The sequence below is a fragment of the Myotis lucifugus genome, unplaced genomic scaffold, assembly GCF_000147115.1.
Source record: "Myotis lucifugus unplaced genomic scaffold, Myoluc2.0 scaffold_5, whole genome shotgun sequence".
Lineage (NCBI taxonomy): Eukaryota > Metazoa > Chordata > Mammalia > Chiroptera > Vespertilionidae > Myotis > Myotis lucifugus.
In genome coordinates this window covers 4,619,337-4,638,959 of record NW_005871053.1, presented here as the reverse complement: position 1 = coordinate 4,638,959, position 19,623 = coordinate 4,619,337, and the positions used below count along the sequence as shown (strand labels likewise).

Below are 19,623 nucleotides of genomic sequence, written 5' to 3'. Positions count from 1 at the left end.
TCTAAACAGTAAACATACTGTTATGATATGCTCCTATACCAAAGTTTATAGCACTTATCACTTAGCATCACACATGTTACTAATTAGCACATTAAGAATAGCATTGTAACGTGCAGAGGAAGAAAAGTCTCTCACACTGTGCTGGCTCTCGATCTCTCGTGCTCTGTGTAGGGCTGCGAAGCCCGAATGGAATCTCCAATCCCCCACTGGGCTCTAAGTTGTTCTGATCCAGGTCCTTCAAGCCAGTTCACAACCTATGAAAGGGAGTTGAGATGAAATTTTAAAGTAATTAAAAGCTCTTCAAGCTTTCATTCTAATTGGTTTTCTCTTCCCAAAGTTCCTCCAGTATTTTTCATCTAAATCAGCGGTTCTCAACCTGTGGGTCGCGACCCCTTTGGCAGTCGAATGACCCTTTCACAGGGGTCGCCTAAGGCCATCCTGCATATCAGATATTTACATTACGATTCATAACAGTAGCAACATTACAGTTATGAAGTAGCAATGAAAATAATTTTATGGTTGGGTCACAACATGAGGAACTGTATTTAAAGGGCCAGAAGGTTGAGAATCACTGATATAAATTCTTTAAATTCTAATGCATAGGCAGCTCATATTCGTTCTGATCATCTGCCAGGATCAAAGAAATCTAGAAGGCTCCGACAAAAATAAGAGGATTAAAAATTAACTTATAATAAGGACATCAGAGAACTATAGGATTGAGAGTTGGAAGGGAAATCAGATATGATATTGGTCACATTATCTAACACTTTAAGAAAACTGTGTTTCAGAGAGACTAAGTGACTTGTCCAAGGTAACATAATCCATTATTGAAAAACTAGGACTAAAAGCTATGTGTCTGTCCTAATATTCTTCCCAAGGCAATGATAAAACTGAATGAATTAACTAATATAAAGTTAAAATACTATTTTTCTTACTTTTGAAAAGAAAGTTAAAAACTGTAGAGCCTAGCCACGCCGGTCAGTCATCCGCCTGGGTTGTAGGCTCAGTCCCCAGTATGGGGCATGCAGGAGGCAGCCTCTCAATGATTCTCTCTCATCACTGATGTTTTCTCTCTCTCCCTCTCCTTCTCTGAAATCAATAAAAATGTATTTTTTTAAAAAAACTAACTGTAGAATTGTACCACTACACTAGTGGCCCAGTGCACGAAATTCATGCACATTAAAAGGGGATTAATTAGAGGAAATATTTTAATATTGCTATTTGCCCTTTCTCTATAAGAGAAGTGTCAGAGAAGAAAGAAAATTAGTAAAATGTATATGAAAATCTTCCTTCTGTCAGAATCTGGGGTGCATCATGGGACCCAGAGTCAAGTCCTCGCCCACCCACATGCACCTCAAAATTGCGCGAGACTCAGACCTGGCCGGCCCCACCCCCATTGGGTTAGATCCAGACCCGGCCGGCCCCACCCTTGTCAAGCCCCGCCGGGCGGGGTGCATAGCCTGAGGTCCCTGCTGGGTGGGGGGCATAGCAGGGGAGCACGGCCTGAGGTCCCCCAGCCCGGGCTGGGGTGGGGGTTGCGCCTTGAGGTTCCCTGACAAGCCCTGCCGCTGGGTAGGGGGGGTGCGGCCTGAGGTCCCCCGTCAAGTCTTACTGGGTGGGGGGGTACACTGTCAAGTCTTACTGGGTGGGGGTGCCGGCGGGGGGCACAGCCTCAGGGTACCCCTGGCCTGGTGCTGGGGGCGGGGAGTGTGTCCTGAGGTTCCCCCATCAAGCCTGCAGGGCGGGGGGCACAGCCTCAGGTCCCCTGGCCCGGTGCCAGGGCGGGGCGACTTTCCCCAGGGTTCCCCTGTCAAGGCTGCGCTTTGCCGGGAGGACTCTGGCTCCCAGCCATGGGGTCTAGGGCTGGGGGGGGATGTCCTCAGGTCAGATTTCATCCCCAAAAGAGTGGGGGGGGGGGGGGAGCAGCTTGAGGTCCCCTGTCAAACCCCACAGGGAGGGGGTTCGGCCGAGCGCAGCCTCAGGTCCCTGCTGATTGTTTGTTAAGGCTCGTTACAGGAACTCGGCCTTCGTTGTGGGTGCAGCCATTTTGTGGCAGAGTGATGGTCAATTTGCATATTCCCTCTTTATTATATACGATTACCCGCTAGGGATTTTCTTAGGATCAACAAAACATTCAGACATACAAGGTCATTTTAAGTTCCAATGACACCGAGCTACTCAGAAGGATGTAGGGTGGGGACTAGTTTGCCACAACAGCAGGATTGGGCAATTCTCTTCGTCTGAGTCCCTGAAGCAGTCCAATTCAGGTGTAAGAAGATGAGATACATATGGGACAGATATAGAAGAAAAACTTCATACCCCCAGGGTCATGCCTGTTATAGAAGTCAATGAACTCAGGGATGCCCAAAGTTAAGTGTTCCATAAAGTATTGGTAGTTTTCCCAATCCAGATCCAGAAATTTAAAAAAAAATTTTAATTACTGATTTGAGGAAGAGGGAGAGAGGGAGGGAGAGAAAGAAACATCGATTTGTTGTTCCATTCATTCATTCATTCATTGGTTGATTCTTATATGTGCCCTGATAGGGGATTGAACCCACAACCTTGGAGTATCAGGACAACACTCTAATCAACTGAGCTACCGGGCCAGGACCATCCAGAATATTTTTTATTATAAGCAATGTTGTCTAGTAACATACTTGACATTCCAAGTCTTTATCAGGTTTTCAGGGTACCAGAGCTAGATAGTTAAGCAGAGATCAAATTTTCATGCAGAAGAAAAAAGGGTTCTGTTAACTCTTTACCCACAAACATAAATACTCTGAATCTACATAGATACAGTAAAGTAATTTTAACAGAAAAAAAATATTATTATCAAGATTTATCTGTTACTAAATTAGAATAAGGAATTCAACAATAGATGAATGATTATGTCCTAAATCTAAACTTAGGACAGCTCCCAAGAAGTGAATAAGAGTGTCTCTGAAGCATGATATTATAGATGCAATGGATGGATAGGTTTACCTTAGAACTTTATAACAAAGTATCACAGACCCATAGTGCATTTCTGTTACTACTAGGTTAAAACACATTCATTTTAAAATCTAACAGCTCGTGTAATTTTTAAAAAAGTTTCATCCTTCTGATTTTTAAAAATGTGCCACATTACAGGAAAAAAATCATGTATATTTCCTTCCAATCATTTTTTATATGCAGTGTTTTCATATGATGCTCCAGATTTAAGTGCCATAGCCAATTCTCAAAGTAATTTCTATCCTGTTTTTCACTTAACATTAAATTATACTATAATGATTTTTCATGTGGCTACAGTTATAATTTTCAATGCTTGCAAACCTTTTTTAAGAAGGATAACTTCCTTGCCTGCCTGCCTCCCTCCCTCCCTCCCTCCCTCTCACACTTCTGTCCAAGCAAGCAAGCAACCAACCTACCCATCCTTATGAAGAGCAATGTAAGTAATGTACTGCCTCAAATAACTGATTTCAAGACTCCATTTTTCTATTGCTAAGCATGTAGAATGTTTCCAATTTCCACCAATTCTAAGTAATTCCATGATGAACATTACATATATAACATTTTTAGATTTCGCATTTTATATATATACTAGAGGCCCGGTGTACGAAATTCGTGCACTGGAAGGGGGGCGTCCCTGCAGCCCCGCCTGCACCCTCTAGCAGTTCGGGAGCCCTCGGGGGATGTCCGACTGCCAGCAGTTGGACAGCCTTAGCACTGCCGCAGAGGCAGAAGAGGCTTCTGCCACCACCGCTGCACTCGCCAGCAGTGAGCCCGGCTTCTGGCTGAGTGGCACTCCCCCTGTGGGAGCGCACTGACCACTAGGGGGCAGCTCCTGCGTTGAGCGGGATCAGGCCGAAACCAGCTCTCCGACATCCCCCGAGGGGTCCCGAATTGCGAGAGGGCACAGGCCAGGCCAAGGGACCCCACTGGTGCACAATCGGGGCTGGGGAGGGATACGGGAGGTTGACCAGCTCGGGATGGACTGCGGGAGTGCTTCAAGGCGTGTCTGGCCCATCTTGTTCAGTCCCAATCAGCTGGACCCCAGCAGCAAGCTAACTTACTGGTTGGAGCATCTGCTCCCTGGTGGTCTGTGCCCGTCATAGTGATTGGTCGACGGGTCAACTGTCTGCCCCCTGGTGATCAGTGCATGTCATAGCGAGTGGCTGAGTGACCTTAGCATATCATTAGCATATTATGCTTTGATTGGTTGAATGGACGACCGGACGACCAGACACTTAGCATATTAGGCTTTTATTATATAGGAGGATATATGCAGCATTTTATAGTTATATGTAACTTTTTTCTAAGCTGTATTGTTCTCATTTATTACTATGTAATACAAATATGGGATATTGCAACAGACATAAAATAGCTTTCAGCAATAAATATAATCAATTATTTCACTAGAAGTGTCTAAATTCTAAAAATAAAAACATTTAATGAATTAATAATGTATTATACATTACTTTTAAAAATTGAAGATATTATTTAAACATTTAAACTTTGCTTTTAGAATATGCTAGAAACAAAAGAAGCAGGTTACTATACATAAATCATGATAAGGAAGGGAAAACAATTCACTGACATGGAACTTTCAAAGAGCAAAGGCATCTTGCCAAAAAAAAAAAAGAAAAAAAGAAAAAGAAAACCCACAGGAAGCCAGTTACTCGTTTTAATGTATACTAAAATTTCCCTTAGGATGCAACATCAGTAACTGTATGACTATTTCTAATAAAAATGATGCAAACTGAGGTTGATGCCCCAGTAAACAAATTTATTAAATGCATTAAGGATGATGCTTTACCAAACTAGGTTATAAAATAAGTTCAATCAGGGCATCTAGCTCAGTCAATCTGAATATTAACTTACTGCAAAAGCAGTTCCATGCCCAATCTATATCAGTGTGACTTCTCAAATGGTTATATGTATATGTAAAATAATAACCTTGGATTGCAGATGTGTTCTTAAAATCTACCATGACAAATATCTGCAAAGGTAAAAAATGCATGTGAGTATCCACCATTCTTTCATGACTAGGCTAATTTCTAAAGAATCTATGAGAGAGTATCTGGAAGTATGTGAGGTCACATCATGCAGAAGGGTATGTCAAGCAAATATCAAGCAACTGACCCGGAGAAAGAATACGAGGAACTGGGTACATAGCCTCCAGCTACATACACCTGCAACTCAGCATGTATCCTATTTTGCCCCTATGGTTCCTTTCTACAAACAGGAAAAAGCACATGGATGACTCTAGAAATAACATTTGCAATGCTGGCAGTAATTACTGCTGCAATAAATAATGAGAATCATGATAGTATATTTCTGTGAAGTGGTACTGTCTCCTACCTAGAAGTATGTGAAGTCTAGTTTTTATATGTAGCAGCAGCATGGAGAGCCTCTGCATAACACATGAAGTCTGATGCTACCAAGATGAGCAGTGGGGAATAAGTGACTGGTAACTGTAATGGTTATTACTATCAGGCAGTTTATTTATTAGAGCTATTGATTACTATTTCATTATGTTTTTAGGGATAAGTCAACAAAGAAATTTGGAAAATTTCAATTTTCACTAATTTAACATAAAAGCAGATAGTCCACTTTATGATTATCTTCATATAACAAAAAAATTTCATTTTCCTCAAATTTGCAAGACTGAAGACATTATGTTTATGCTCTGTGTGTGCTGACATGACCAATATATGTTACTATGTAGTTTAATTTAAGTAATCATTTTGACAAGGGAAATAGATCTTTCCCTAAAATGTGACCTGTGAAAAACTGCAGGACCATTAGAGGATGAATATTAATGTTCCAACCAATCTACATGTAATGTTCATAAAACTGAATTGTAATGAAGTTTGTTTTTAACAATGATCTTGTTACCATCATCACCATCATTATGAATATTATCATCACCCTTCTTTAGTTTCTTTTTTATCCACTTGAGCTGGTCCAATATTTCAAAAATGCATTTGGCAATACATTAACTCCTTTGCCCCTCTGTCTTTTTATCCTACCCATTTCATCTGCCACGTAGCAAAGTACAAATGCTGGGTGAATCCTATCTCTGTGCTCTACCTCAATAGCCAGCCACAAATAGGTAGAGTCATACAACAGGCCAGAAAGGTTCCCCCATAAATTCAATATTAACACTATCTGAAAATAGAACCACACTTGTGGAGTAATTTTACTCTTCCAATCCCCACACACAAAAAAATTCTGAATCATCGTCACTTCATTTAAACCTCTTCCTCTTCAACACCCCCACTACCCTGCCTCCAACCTACACCACTAAGCAGATGATCTTTGTCTCTTATTTTACAAAAAAAGAGAACACATCACACAGGAACTCCATCTTCCTGATGCCTCTTATACATGAAAGCATCTTCAGATTCATCCCACTCATCCTCCCTCCTGTTACAATGGGGGAGTTCTCCCTCTTCATTCTAAAGATAATCTCTTCAACTGTTTTTGAGTTCATTCACTTCCACCTTGTCAGGAACTTGATAGTATTACCTATTTTTTCTCTTTTGTATATTCAATTCCTCTCTCCAAATTGAAAAATTCCACTAGGCTTTAAACCTCTTACAGTTTTCTATAGTATCAATTTAAAAAAACAAAACACTACACTTGACCCCTATTAAGCCGAATTGTGGCCCCCCCCCCTACCCCAAATCTATGTTCTAACCCTCAGTACTTCAGAATGTAACCATATTTATTTAAAGATAGGGCCTTCAAAGAAACAACTAAATTAAAATGAGGTTATTAGGATGGGTCTTAATCTAACGACAGGTGTCCTTAAAAGGAGAGGAAATGTGGACACAGAAAAAGAGGAAAATGATATGAAGATACAGGGAGAATATGGTCATCATCGACAAGATAATGAGAGACCTAGAAGAGATCCTTCCCTCACTGTCCTCAGAAGGAATCAACCTTGCTAACACCTGGATCTTGGACTTTTAGCCTCCAGAACTGTGAGAAAATATATCTGTTGTGTAAGCGCCCAGTATGCAGCACTTCATTGCAGCAGCCCTCGTAAACTAATATAACCCCTATTCTACCACTTTGAGGGACTGGTCTTTTGCTCATCTTTCCTTTAAAGACAAAATTCTCAGTCATCTGTACTCAGTGTCCTTCATCACACCTTGCTCATTCCTGAATTCATGTCAATGTGCTTCTGGTCATGCCATTCATGCCCTGGGTTCACCAATTATCTCAATCTTGTACATTCTAACTAACATGTTAAGTCTTACTCTTTTTCAGTCTTTCAGCAGCATTTGACAGGGTTCCCAAATCCTTTCCTGAAGTGCTTTCTTCACACTTCTATTCTTCATCTCTGGCCAATCATTCATTGCCTTCTCACTGCATGCTGGAGTTTCTCTTAGCTTAGTTAACAAGTCCACATATCACGTTCTCTCAGCTCTTTACTTGGGCAATTCTCATCCATATCTATGCCTTTGATTATCATTCATATACAAATAACAAACAAATATGTCACCAGCCCAGGCTTCTCTGATTTTTGGACCTGTTTAGGAATACCCTTCTACATTTTTCTTAGATGTCTCAAGGTCACCTCAAATTCGACATATCTAAACCCAATATCATGATTCTCTACGGCTTTTTCACCCACACTTAAATCCAAACATAATTGGACACCACTACCATCCATTAAGTCTTGCAAGCCATAAAAATGATTCATCTCTGAAATGTTCTTTCTCACCCTTACTCCCACCACTCTCCTTCATGGTTATAATTTTACAACTATTTGTGTTATTATCTAACTAGAGGCCTGGTGCACGAGATTCGTGCACTGGGGTGGAGGGGGTCCTTCAGCCAGGCCTGCGCCCTCTCGCAGTCCAGGAGCCCTCAGGGGATGTCCGCCTGCCAGCTTAAGCCTGATCCCTCTCTCAGTCTGGGGCTCTCACAGTCCAGGAATCCTGGCTCCTTACTGCTTACCACCCACCTGCAGCGGAGGCAGGGGAGGCTCCCGCCACTGCCACTGCGTTCACCAGCAGTGAGCCCGGCTTCTGGCTGAGCGGCGCTCCCCCTGTGGGAGCACACCAATCACCAGGGGGCAGCTCCTACACTAAGCATCTGCCTCCTAGTGGTCAGTGTGTGTCATAACAACCGGTCGGTCGATTTACATTACACTTTTATTATAGGATTATGCTCCGTAAAGGTGGGAACTTTGTCTATTTTACTCACCATTGTATTCTACCACCACAGTGTCACACTAATATGCACATTCATATTTGAATGAGTGAGAAATAATTTATATTAACAGAAAACTCATTATGTGCCAAACACTACACATTTTATTATTACAAGTATCTTCTTTAATCCTTGTGACACCGTATTAAGTGGGTCATATTATTACTGTTATTTTTATGCTCAGTTTACTAAGAAGGAAGCTATAGCATTGAGTGGTTACAGTTCATTCCCAACTTGAAAGTGGTAGAAGAGGGTGAACCCAGATTACCTGGGTGACTTGTATAACACTGTTATTCCATCATTACAGTTTTCCAAGATACCCCTTTACTGTAGTCCCATCATTTAAATGAAAAAAAATTCAGAAACAAAACATAAGTTTAAAATGCATGCTTTTCTGAGTAGTGTGATAAAATCTTGCACTGTCCCAGCCAGGAAATGAATCATTCCTCTATCCAACATATCCATACTAGATATGCTATCAATTCATTAATCACTTAGCCTTCTTCTCAGTTATCAGGCTGACTATCACGGTATCACAGTGCTGTGTCCAAGTAAGCCTGATTTTACTTAACAGTGGCCACAAAGTGCAAGAGTAGTGATGCTGGCTATTTGGATCGGTGAAAAAAAAGCCATAACGTGTTTGCTTTAAGTGAAAATGTATGTACATATAGAGAAAAAACATAGTATATACAGACTTAGGTATTCTTCATGATTTCAGGCATCCACTGGGGGTCTTGATATGTACCTCGCAGACATAGGGGACTATGGTACTCTCAAGCTACATGGCTAATCTTAACTGTATTTAATACAAGCTATTTTTAACTTACAAATATATTACATAGAAAAAGTTACGTATAATGAATTCATGTCCAGCAATCTTTGGTTTGGTTATCATGAGATAAAACCTAAATCCTTTTGCCTGGAATTCAAGATCTTCCATGATCCAGCTCCTTCCTTCATTTCAAGCTTTTGTACCCATGACATCCTGATGATCTGGTCAGAGGTCAACAACTACAGGCCAATTGTGGCCTACCACTGTTTTTGTAAATAAAACTTTACTGGAGCACAGACATACACATTCATTTACATAATGTGTATGGATTATAAGGGCAGTTTAAATAGCCATAACTGCAAGAAAAATTGACCCACAAAGCCTAAATATTCACTACTTGGCCTTTTACAGAAAAAGTATGCCAAGAACTAAAGTATACTTCTAGACCAGAGTCTAATTCAATGGAAACAAATATAAAAGCTGCCACTAATCGAGTACTGACAGCTTTTCAAAAGTGGACTTATTTATTCCTGTTTCAGTAATGAAAAAACCATGGGAGAAAAATAGAGAAAGAGAAAAAAGAAAGTTAGATAAAGTTTCAGGTGGCTAAATAATGTAGCCATGATCACACACCAAATAAATGGAAGAACTGGGATTCAGAACATGCTCTCTGAACTATTTTGCTCTATGACTCAAAAGCCAAAAAACTTCCCACAGTGCTTTCCTGCTTCCTTTTTCTTCAATGGAGCTTGGACTTTCATGCTGCTATTATTTATTCATGCTGTTCTTTATCCTTCACAAAATGCCAAATTCTTTTAAAACAAAAGGAGATGCCTGGTTTAAAAGATGTCCCACACATTCTTGGAGGACAAGTTCAAATTCCACCTACTCCACTAAATTTTCCTAGATTACCTGCAACCAGAGGAATAATCCCTCCTATAAATACCCATAGCACTTCAGTCATGCCCTTGTGACACTTAACATTCTCTCCCCTTAAGTTTAATGATAGCAAAAGGCACGTGTACCTTTATATCCTATATAATAAGCACTTCATAAATAATTACCTAATAAATCTAATAAAAAACATTTCTAATCTGAATTTTTAAGTAAAATATTTTAAGATTTATCTCTTAATAATTCAACATGAAAATTCAGAATGTAGTTTAAATAACAGAAATGTCTTCCTTAGCATTGATTTTTTAAATATTAAAGGAACTAAAAAGTTATAAATATTAAATACACTTAAAAATTTCTGTTTTTCATACAATAAAATATAATTACTTATATTACATTTTATCTCTTCTCTTGGATAGAAAAACTAAATGCTCAAATTAACAAAACACTAACAAATTATTAAAAAGAAATCAGATCTCACTAACAAAATGTTATTTATTATAAGAATGCAGAGACCACAGATGTTTCCATCCAGTTATTTTTGAAGTTCATTCTGATAGCTTGAGCTGAATGCTCAATGTCATCATTGTAGAAAAAAATATATTCTTAATACAAATACTATTTGCAAAAATGTACATAACTTAAAAGTTAAGTTTGATTTGGTGTCTAAGGTTCTCCATACAGTATAAATAAGGCCTGGCATAAAATCAGTCACAGAGTAGAAATTATTTTTTAAAAACACAACATTGATAAATAAAGAGTTAAATATATTCAAATCAGACACCTACCTGCATCACCTTCTGTTGAATCTCTTCTAGTTGTGTACGCTTACTACGTTGTCTACAAACTTCCTGGTAACGAGTATATTGCTCTCTCAGTGAATCTAATAATTTCATAACCTGTGGCTGTGCAAGCAGTTCATCATCCATAGGAGACCATGACACTCCTCCATCTGAGCCATTAAATCGACGCTGCTGTAATTCGGATAACAATTCATGCCCTTTATGGATAAAAGATACTTATAATTAATATCCATAAAGAAATACAATTCTTCTCAATTCTAGCCCCTTATTTTTAGAGCCTATCTACCTTATGTCTACCTACGTACCTGGTCTTAAGTACTCATATGTAATTTTAAAATTTATATAGAAATAGAAAACTGCATATATGTGCATATATACAACATAGTATATTTATATGCTATTTCATATATCATGAATATATATTCTAAATATGCAATACTGTATAGTAAATTTATGGTATATTTATATATTTTATCTATATCTATCATATTCTTCTTATTGGTGGACTCATTGCTCAGAATACTGTACCAACCAATCCTCTTTTCCTGTGAGTACAATTACACTCTGGAATTTCTGTCTGATGGTACTAATCAATACTAAGCAATATGTTGTATGATTTCAGTATTAATTCATACCCTTAATTATAGTTCCTAAAAGAAAAGTTGACGGTGTAACAAATGTACGATTGCAGTAAAGGTAGTAAGTCTTTATTATTGGTACAAAATAATATATAAACAACCTTTATTTATAGGACTCCCCATAATATATATATTAGTGGGAATCATGAGAGGCCAAAGAATATCCAATGTTATTCAATTACTGTAATCTAATAAAAAAATCTGCTCATTCCTGAGAAATTAGAAATACAGAATGTGCAACGTCTAAAGCTGTAAGTATCCTAACAATTTTAAAAGTAAAAAATTAACAAATTGTTTTTCTGGGATACTACTATTCCAATTATTATTTAGTGGTCAAAAAATGCATATATTTAAATTCTTTTGTTTTTACCAGTATTCAGGAACATGTCCTAAATTTAAATGGCTTTTAATTTATAGAAACAAAACTTCTAATTTGATTTGGAGGTATTCCCAATTTTTAAAAAATATCCAAGATTGTTCTAAACTTCTCTATTTTATACTCTCCCTGTTTTAAGAGTAAATAGCACCCTAACCTGTTTGGCTCAGTGGATAGAGCGTCGGCCTGCGGACTCAAAGGTCCCAGGTTCGATTCCAGTCAAGGGCATGTACCTTGGTTGCGGGCACATCCCCAGTAGGGAGTGTGCAGGAGGCAGCTGATCGATGTTTCTCTCTCATCGATGTTTCTAACTCTCTATCCCTCTCCCTTCCTCTCTGTAAAAAATCAATAACATATATTTTTTTAAAAAGAGTAAATAGCATATAATAAAGGACTTAGTGGCACATAAACAAGGAATTAAGTTTCAAATCTAGAGCAATACTGTATTCCAGCCCAAATATCTCTAGTAGTTGTTTCACAGATTCTAGAACACATTGAAGTTCTTTTAAATAATAATACCTTAATTTTATTTCTAATGTATTTTCTAATAATAACTCATAATTCTAATTCTGCTGTGTACCAGGCACTGTTCTCATAGCACTCACTTTACATGTTAACTCATTTATCCTTTACCACAACCCAGTGAAGTGTAGGTACTGTTATCATCCCAATTTTAAGATGGGAAACTGAGGCATGAAAAAGTTAAGTAACTTATTATGTAGGTTATACAACTAGTAATATTAGAGTTGGGACTTGAGCAGTTTGGTTTCAAAGTATTGCCTTTGAAATCATTATGTGGTGCTGCTTCTCTAACAGAAATGGTATCCACAAGGAAAACATTAAGGGGATTGTCAAAGTAAAAAGATAAATGTATTCTGATCATAACGGCTTTTATGAATTTATATATATAGTACATACCATGCAGCAATGAACACACACTATGTTCAAGACAAGTGCAGGTGCTAAGTGCTTTTACGTAGATGACTGTAAAGCAGTACAGCCAGTGGCTTTGGAGTTAGTCCTATTTTTACTGCTATGGTAATAAAGCTTAACAGTTACTTGATCTTGAGCAAGTTTTTTAATATCTCTAAGCCTTGGTTTCCTTAAGTACAAAATAGAGAAAATAATCCTAATTATCTCAAGGGGTTGTTAGAAGAATGAAATAAGAAAATACAAAAAAAATCCCACAAAAATTACAATGTTAGAGTAAGTTTTCAATAATCCTCATAGCAACCTTATATAATAGAAATTTTTATCTCAACTTTACAGATAAGAAAGTAAACCCAAGTATTTCAAGAGAGAGATAAGTTAACGATTTATCATTATTAATATTTTCAATATTGTAGAGTATATTAACAGCTCAGTTAAATAAAAATCAGTTCGAAAAATTTCCCTGTAAGTTTCTACCACATAATACAGAGTATTATCGTCAATAGTAAATACAGAGTAAATCGTCAATAGTTCTCCAACTTTAAGCAAAACACTATATAACAGAACCAATTTTACCAAAGGCTAATTGACATAAGTAAGAGTTAAGTTCCTACAGCACCTCATAACATTATAACAAAATGACTTTGAACAAAATTATGTTATTCAAGGACCAGCTGTACATGCTCAACTGATGTCTATTTCATGACTCAATCAATTTAGGATTAGTTTATTGGATTATGATGATTATTGATCAATATGTTTTTTCATCTTACCTGTCTGAAGAACTGTTTCAGGATCAACTGATGGAAGGAAGTTTAAATCCACAGACCTGGCAAGCACCAAGAGAGTAATTTTTAAAAGCTGTATTTCTACCCATATAATTTAAGAAAATCTTTTATGTATACATATTAAAACAGGTACAACCAAAGTATGAAAACCTGAGGAATACTGTTCTACCATAATTTCTCTAAAGCATTAGGAACGCTATTAGAGTTAAATAAATACTCATACCCACAAACATATCTATGTGATAAATCACAAAATATACTACTGAGAAAAACAGTTTATTATTAACTAGAGGCCCAGTGCACAAAATTCGTGCCCTCTCGCAGTCCAGGAGCCCTTGGGGGATGTCCAACTACTGGCTTGGGGGAGCAGGCCTAAGCCGTCAGTCAGACATTCTTAGCACTGCAGCTTAGGCAGGAGAGGCTCCCGCCACTGCCGCTGCGCTCACCAGTCATGAGCCCAGCTTCTGGCTGAGCAGCGCTCCCCCTCTGGGAGCGCACTGCACCAGGGCGCAGCTCCTGGGTTGAGCGTCTGCCCCCTGATGGTTAGTGCATGTCATAGTGACCGGTCATTCTGCCATTCAGTTGATTTGCATATTAGCCTTTTATTATATAGGATTATGATATTACTTCAAATATATCAAAGAATCCATTTTAGTAGTTTTCACTGGATATTTGCTTCAAAATGAAATTGCTAACTATATAATAACCCAGAAATGTTAACATTAAGAAACACATGTAATCATCTGCCAACAATCAAAAGTTTACTTACCCACAGCAACCTTTGAGAACTGCAAATATTCTCATATTTGTGTGTATGTGTGTCCCTTGCCATTGTACTCTATCCCTGTACTAATTATGCTTCATGTGAGTTGGACCATGAACTTTATTAAACACATTTGGGAAGTAGAAGATAAGTGAAAGATCATGTACATGGCAAATCAAAGCCTAGGACCCTGCTGCTGTAACCAGCAAGTCTTGCTCTAAATCTCTCACTTCTGTCAATTGATCTAGGCATTCGGCCCTTATTTAGCCTCAATACTTCCTGAGGGCTGACATAAACATGACAAAAATTTGCAAGGGGAGGACTTCACTATCTGGGATTTTAGAGACAAAGCAATACACTTTGAGTTCCTTTAGGAGAGACTGACAAACATAACATCCTATATAATAAAACCCTAATATGCAAATCGACCAAATGGCGGAATGACTGGTCGCTATGACATGCACTGACCACCAGGGGGCAGATGCTCAACGCAGGAGCTGTCCCCTGGTGGTTAGTCGCTACCACAGAAGCTGGGCTCATGGCTGGCGAGCACAGTGGCAGTGGAGGGAGTGGCAGTGGAGGGAGCCTCTCCTGCCTCCGCTGCAGTGCTAAGGACCCCTCGTGGGATGTCTGCCTAAGCTAGCAGGCGGACATCCCCCGAGGGTTCACGGACTGTGAAAGGGAAAAGGCCGGGCTGAAGGATCCCCCCCCCCCCGCCGCCCCAGTGCACGAATGTCATGCACCAGGCCTCTAGTTTTATATAATACTTCATATATTCATGCGAACCAATATTTCCCAAAATAATTTCCAAAACACTGAATAAGATATTATTAGATGGAAAAAAAGGGGTGATACTGGACCATAAACACAAGAATTTCTAGGGACAAACACTTTGTTTTTGTTTTTACTCCAATGCTTTCTCAGCATTAAACCCTCTGACCATAAACTCATTTTCTATAGACAGCCTTTTAGCATGCCTTTCCTAAGACACAGGACTTTAAGAAACATCAAACTTACTCTGCTAGACTATCGAAAAATAGAAGTTTGACTAATTTTTATCAAGTTACTTGTGTGAGATTTTCAATTCCTGAGCCATAGCATGCATACACACACACACATTTACTTATTTTTACATTTTACATTTCTAGAATGCACCAATAGGATAGTAATGTTCCTAAATGTTTAACTTCTATGACATTTACATTCAAACCATTTGTTTTCACATTTTTACTTTGTTTTAATCAAGAATTGGTGTTATACAATAACCCTCTCATATCCCTCTTATTATCTCAGTTAATTGGTATATGACTATGTTTGGATTCACAGAATATCAACATGAATTTTTTATAGGTTCTATTGTATTTGTAAGGCCAGATTCAAAAGAGACAGACAAGATTACTGATTCTTTCAAATTTCCTAATGAAAAATTACTGTTCTAGTGACTACTCTGTTATTTAGACCAGAAAGAGTTAATTTGCATCCTGAAATGCTTTTTACCTTGGGAGAGTGACTTGGTCTACCAACAGAAAAATGAAAACTGCGAAGGTTACGAAGTTCAATGGAAACCCATTAAAATGATTTATCTAAGTAGTTACATTTAGATAATACAACTGAACAATTACTTTATCTAGTGTCATAAAACACTAAATTCTCCAAGTTGAACTCATGAATATCACATACTTTATAAGGTTACAGTTCTATAAGCCAGGCATGTAAGTGCTAATGTATTTAAATAAGGTCACATTACATTTATTTCAAGCTACCACCTTTTCCATATTCTTTATAAGCAAAGTAGAATTCTAAAAAGGTAAAAAATTGTTTCATTTCAAATATTCCTTGCCAATGAATATTTTACAGTGTCAGAAAAAAAGTAAAGCTATTACTATTCCTCAAATAAAGTCTTTTGTAAAGAAACTTTTATTCAAATCAGTTAACTTTACATGTAAAGCAAATTCTCAAAAATTAAAAAAATAAATTTAATTCAACTTTTGTATGCAATTTTTATTGAATGGAGATTTGCTTACCTTAGTTCTTTTAGCTTGCATTAACAATAGAGGTTTCTTTTATCAGGTTAATCATAGCTTTGCAAGGGTATAATTGCATGACTCTGGCCACCTACCTTTCTTTCTCTTGATTTCCTTTATCACTTCCATTGTTAATCAAAGCAAGTTCATCTAATAATGATGTAGATTCCTTTGTAAACTTCTCAAAAACCTACAATATGAAATTTTATTAACATATTAAGAATAATCTTAAAAGTTAAAATGTACTAAAGGATTTTCAGTTAAGAGCAATAGAATTAGCCAGCAAGGTTTCCCCTTCCCCCTCTGGATGTCACTTAGTACAATTCAACCATCAGAGCACAACAGTGTATAGGAGAGAAGACTTAACCATTCCTTAAAATAATGAATAGTTTCAATGGATAAGAAATTCTTAAAATTTAAATACATTAAGGAATTATTTTTATTCCTCAATCAGCAAGTTTATTTTATTCCTACGTTTCCTTGAGAAACATCTGCATCCATAATAGTTTTAACTGGGGAAAAAAAAAAAGGAGACATATGTAATACTCTTTGTAATAATTTAAGCAATAAAAAAAATAAATAAATAAATAAAAAATGGTTGCATGTTAATGGTTAAAAAATTTTACACACAAGCATACACCATAAAAATAAATTAGTTACAATTTTAACACGAGTTCTTAAAGTATTTCTAAAAAGGGATTTGGGCAAATCTGGTTAAAATAAAGTGGACATTCATTTGTTTGAAAACACTGTTTAAATATGATGGAAATAGAATTGGTTTTCCATTCTGAATATCCAAAAGTTCATTGTTCTTCAATAAAATTAGCATATAATCTAAACGGAGTTAATATATTTATTATTTTAGTCCCCAGCAGTTTGGTTAAATAATGCTGTATTATACAGAGTACCAGATTTCACAAGTGTGACAAAGAAGATACATTTTCAGAATCATAAACCACAACCTGCCAAACTGCTCTCCAATTCAAATTGATGTTTAAATATTTTCTCTGAGAATAGTATATAACTAGATTACCTCCCAAGAAATTATGCTACTCTGTTCTACCTGGAAGATTTACAACTTTAACTAGTAATACTGCTACTAATGACAATAGTAATAGCTAACATTTGTGAATCTGATTTCAAAGTATTTGCCTTCAAATATTATTCTAACATATGATATACATTATATTTCTTCACTTTTATAAAAAGGAAAACAATCTACATTTTAGTTAATTATACTTTAGTTGATTAAGACAATGAAGTTATCAAAATATATCTTATTTACATGTAATAACATTTTATCTCAATGTAATATACCAACCAGCCTCTTATTTAACCAGTCCATGTGATCATAAGAGAGACTTCCACCAAAATCTTCTGTTAACTGACATGGTTCTATATAACGAGTCAATTTATTGGCAGACACTAAAATAACCTATAGAGGTAAAAAGAAAAGAAACATTTAATAAGCCACTTTTTATGGCCATGAAAGTAATGAGGAGGTAAAATTAGGGTAAACTATGCAATACTGTTTCCAACATGATATATCAATTATTTAATACAACATTTAAAATCAATTCAATAAATTGTGGACATTACTAAGAAATATGTGACCATTAACTGTTTATAGTATCATATTTTAAGAAAACAAGGGACACTAGAGCAGCTTGGTTTAAATATTTTCAAATTTTATCAATATTAATAATATTTTGGTAATAAAAATCAGCTCCTTTAATACAATAATATTTTCAGCAAAGAATTTTCATATGGCCTTAAAATTAGCTAAGTACACTAAAATGATAAACAAATGAATAATAAATCTGGCAATCAAAAAATTACACTTTATTGTACTCTTGGATTATACTCTGTAATAAAGAATTAACAAGTCTATCATTTTATTATAATTTGTGAAAAGCTAATAAGAAAAATCAAACTTGATGAATATAAAAATTATATAAAGTTTCTCTAACATTCCTTTGATTATATATTAACAAAACATGTCCCTGTAATGGTAGAGTAAAACTTGGGACATACTAATATTTAGTTTGAAAATCAGAACTAAAATGTAGAGCGATCAGAGAATTCATGAACTTGAAAATTGTGTTAAAATGATAATCTTTTAACGCTAAACTTTAAAAGATTTCAAATACAAATTATAGAATCATCTAAGAGACCATTGTAGAGCTAAATAAACTTTCAATGAAGATATACATGGATATAAAAAAATACGTGGGAGAAAGGTATTCAAATGGTAGTATTGAAGCAAAAATAAGACATTAAGACATAAATCTTAATTTACACACAAAAAAAGACTTGATAAGAAGAAAATAAAAACAACGTGTCAAGCTGGAAGGAACACTATTCTCATCCTAAAGAACAAAGGCCAGATAATCTATAAAATTATAACTTTTCTGTAACTCCTCAGAGGGCAGAGGACACAGAGACACCAACTAGTCTAAAAAAGGAGGACAGGGACCACAGATTCCTGATGTCCTTGACAAAATGGAATTCTTGGGAAGGAAGATGTGAGAGGCAAAAAGTTGCCCTTATGGTCTTCAATTTGCACTGGAAGCATCAGTTTAAACTCATGACATATTTGATCTTAAATAAAACATACACTTACATACACAAATTTTCTAACTCTGCCCACTGACAGGTTTAGAAATGATGACCAATTCTGTAAACATACACACTCCTAGCATCCAAATGTTGCCTCCAAATACCATTTCCCACTTTAAGGAATTAAGGCTCCTTGGAAAAATGCCAGATCTGAAAATACACATGATGAGCTTGGGACGTCTCATCCAGATATCGAGGTTATCAAAAACTACTAGGGTTGTGCCAAAAGGTCCTGAAAAGGTTTCCACTGGCCAAAGATGTAATAATTTGCATATCAATAAGAATAATAAATGTGGTGTTTTAAAATATCAGTATGTTTAATTCAATGAGCTCATACTTATAAAATCAGGATATAAAGGGAAAAAAATTATCTAACCTTTTATATACCAACAATACCATTGGGTAAATAATGAGAGTAAGTTTCTCATTATAGAAGTATTCTAGCTAGTAAATGAAGAAAGAAAAATAGAACTAGAACATCGTCATTTTAAATCTTTAATAAATTAAAGGATTTAGGCACTGAACATCAATGGCTGCTAACATCACAAAAAAGAAAACAACTATTATGAGACTCATGATCAATAACAGCCTTGGAAAAAGGAAATGAATTCTGAATCTAATCAATTGTCTAAATCCAACTATCAATTTATGGAAATACAGAGATTTGAGAAGGCAGAAGAATATGTTAACCACACCACAGAGATACTCCTGGCAATGAAAAACTCCACAGGACAAACAACTGGGTCTCTTCAAGGAAAAAAAAAAATAGATAAGAAAAGAGAAAGAGAAAGACAGAATCCTACAACAAATA

At 36.5% G+C, this 19,623-nt stretch overlaps 1 protein-coding gene across 1 annotated transcript in view; it reads right to left on the bottom strand.

Moving 5' to 3' along the window:
• SESTD1 (SEC14 and spectrin domain containing 1) overlaps positions 1-19,623 on the bottom strand; it is a 65,429-nt gene that overhangs the window by 19,716 nt on the left and 26,090 nt on the right. The window contains 6 exon segments of the mRNA XM_006083053.3: positions 136-170; positions 173-254; positions 10,660-10,871; positions 13,392-13,447; positions 16,289-16,383; positions 17,515-17,628. Of these exon segments, the coding sequence (XP_006083115.1) occupies positions 136-170; positions 173-254; positions 10,660-10,871; positions 13,392-13,447; positions 16,289-16,383; positions 17,515-17,628 (594 nt within the window).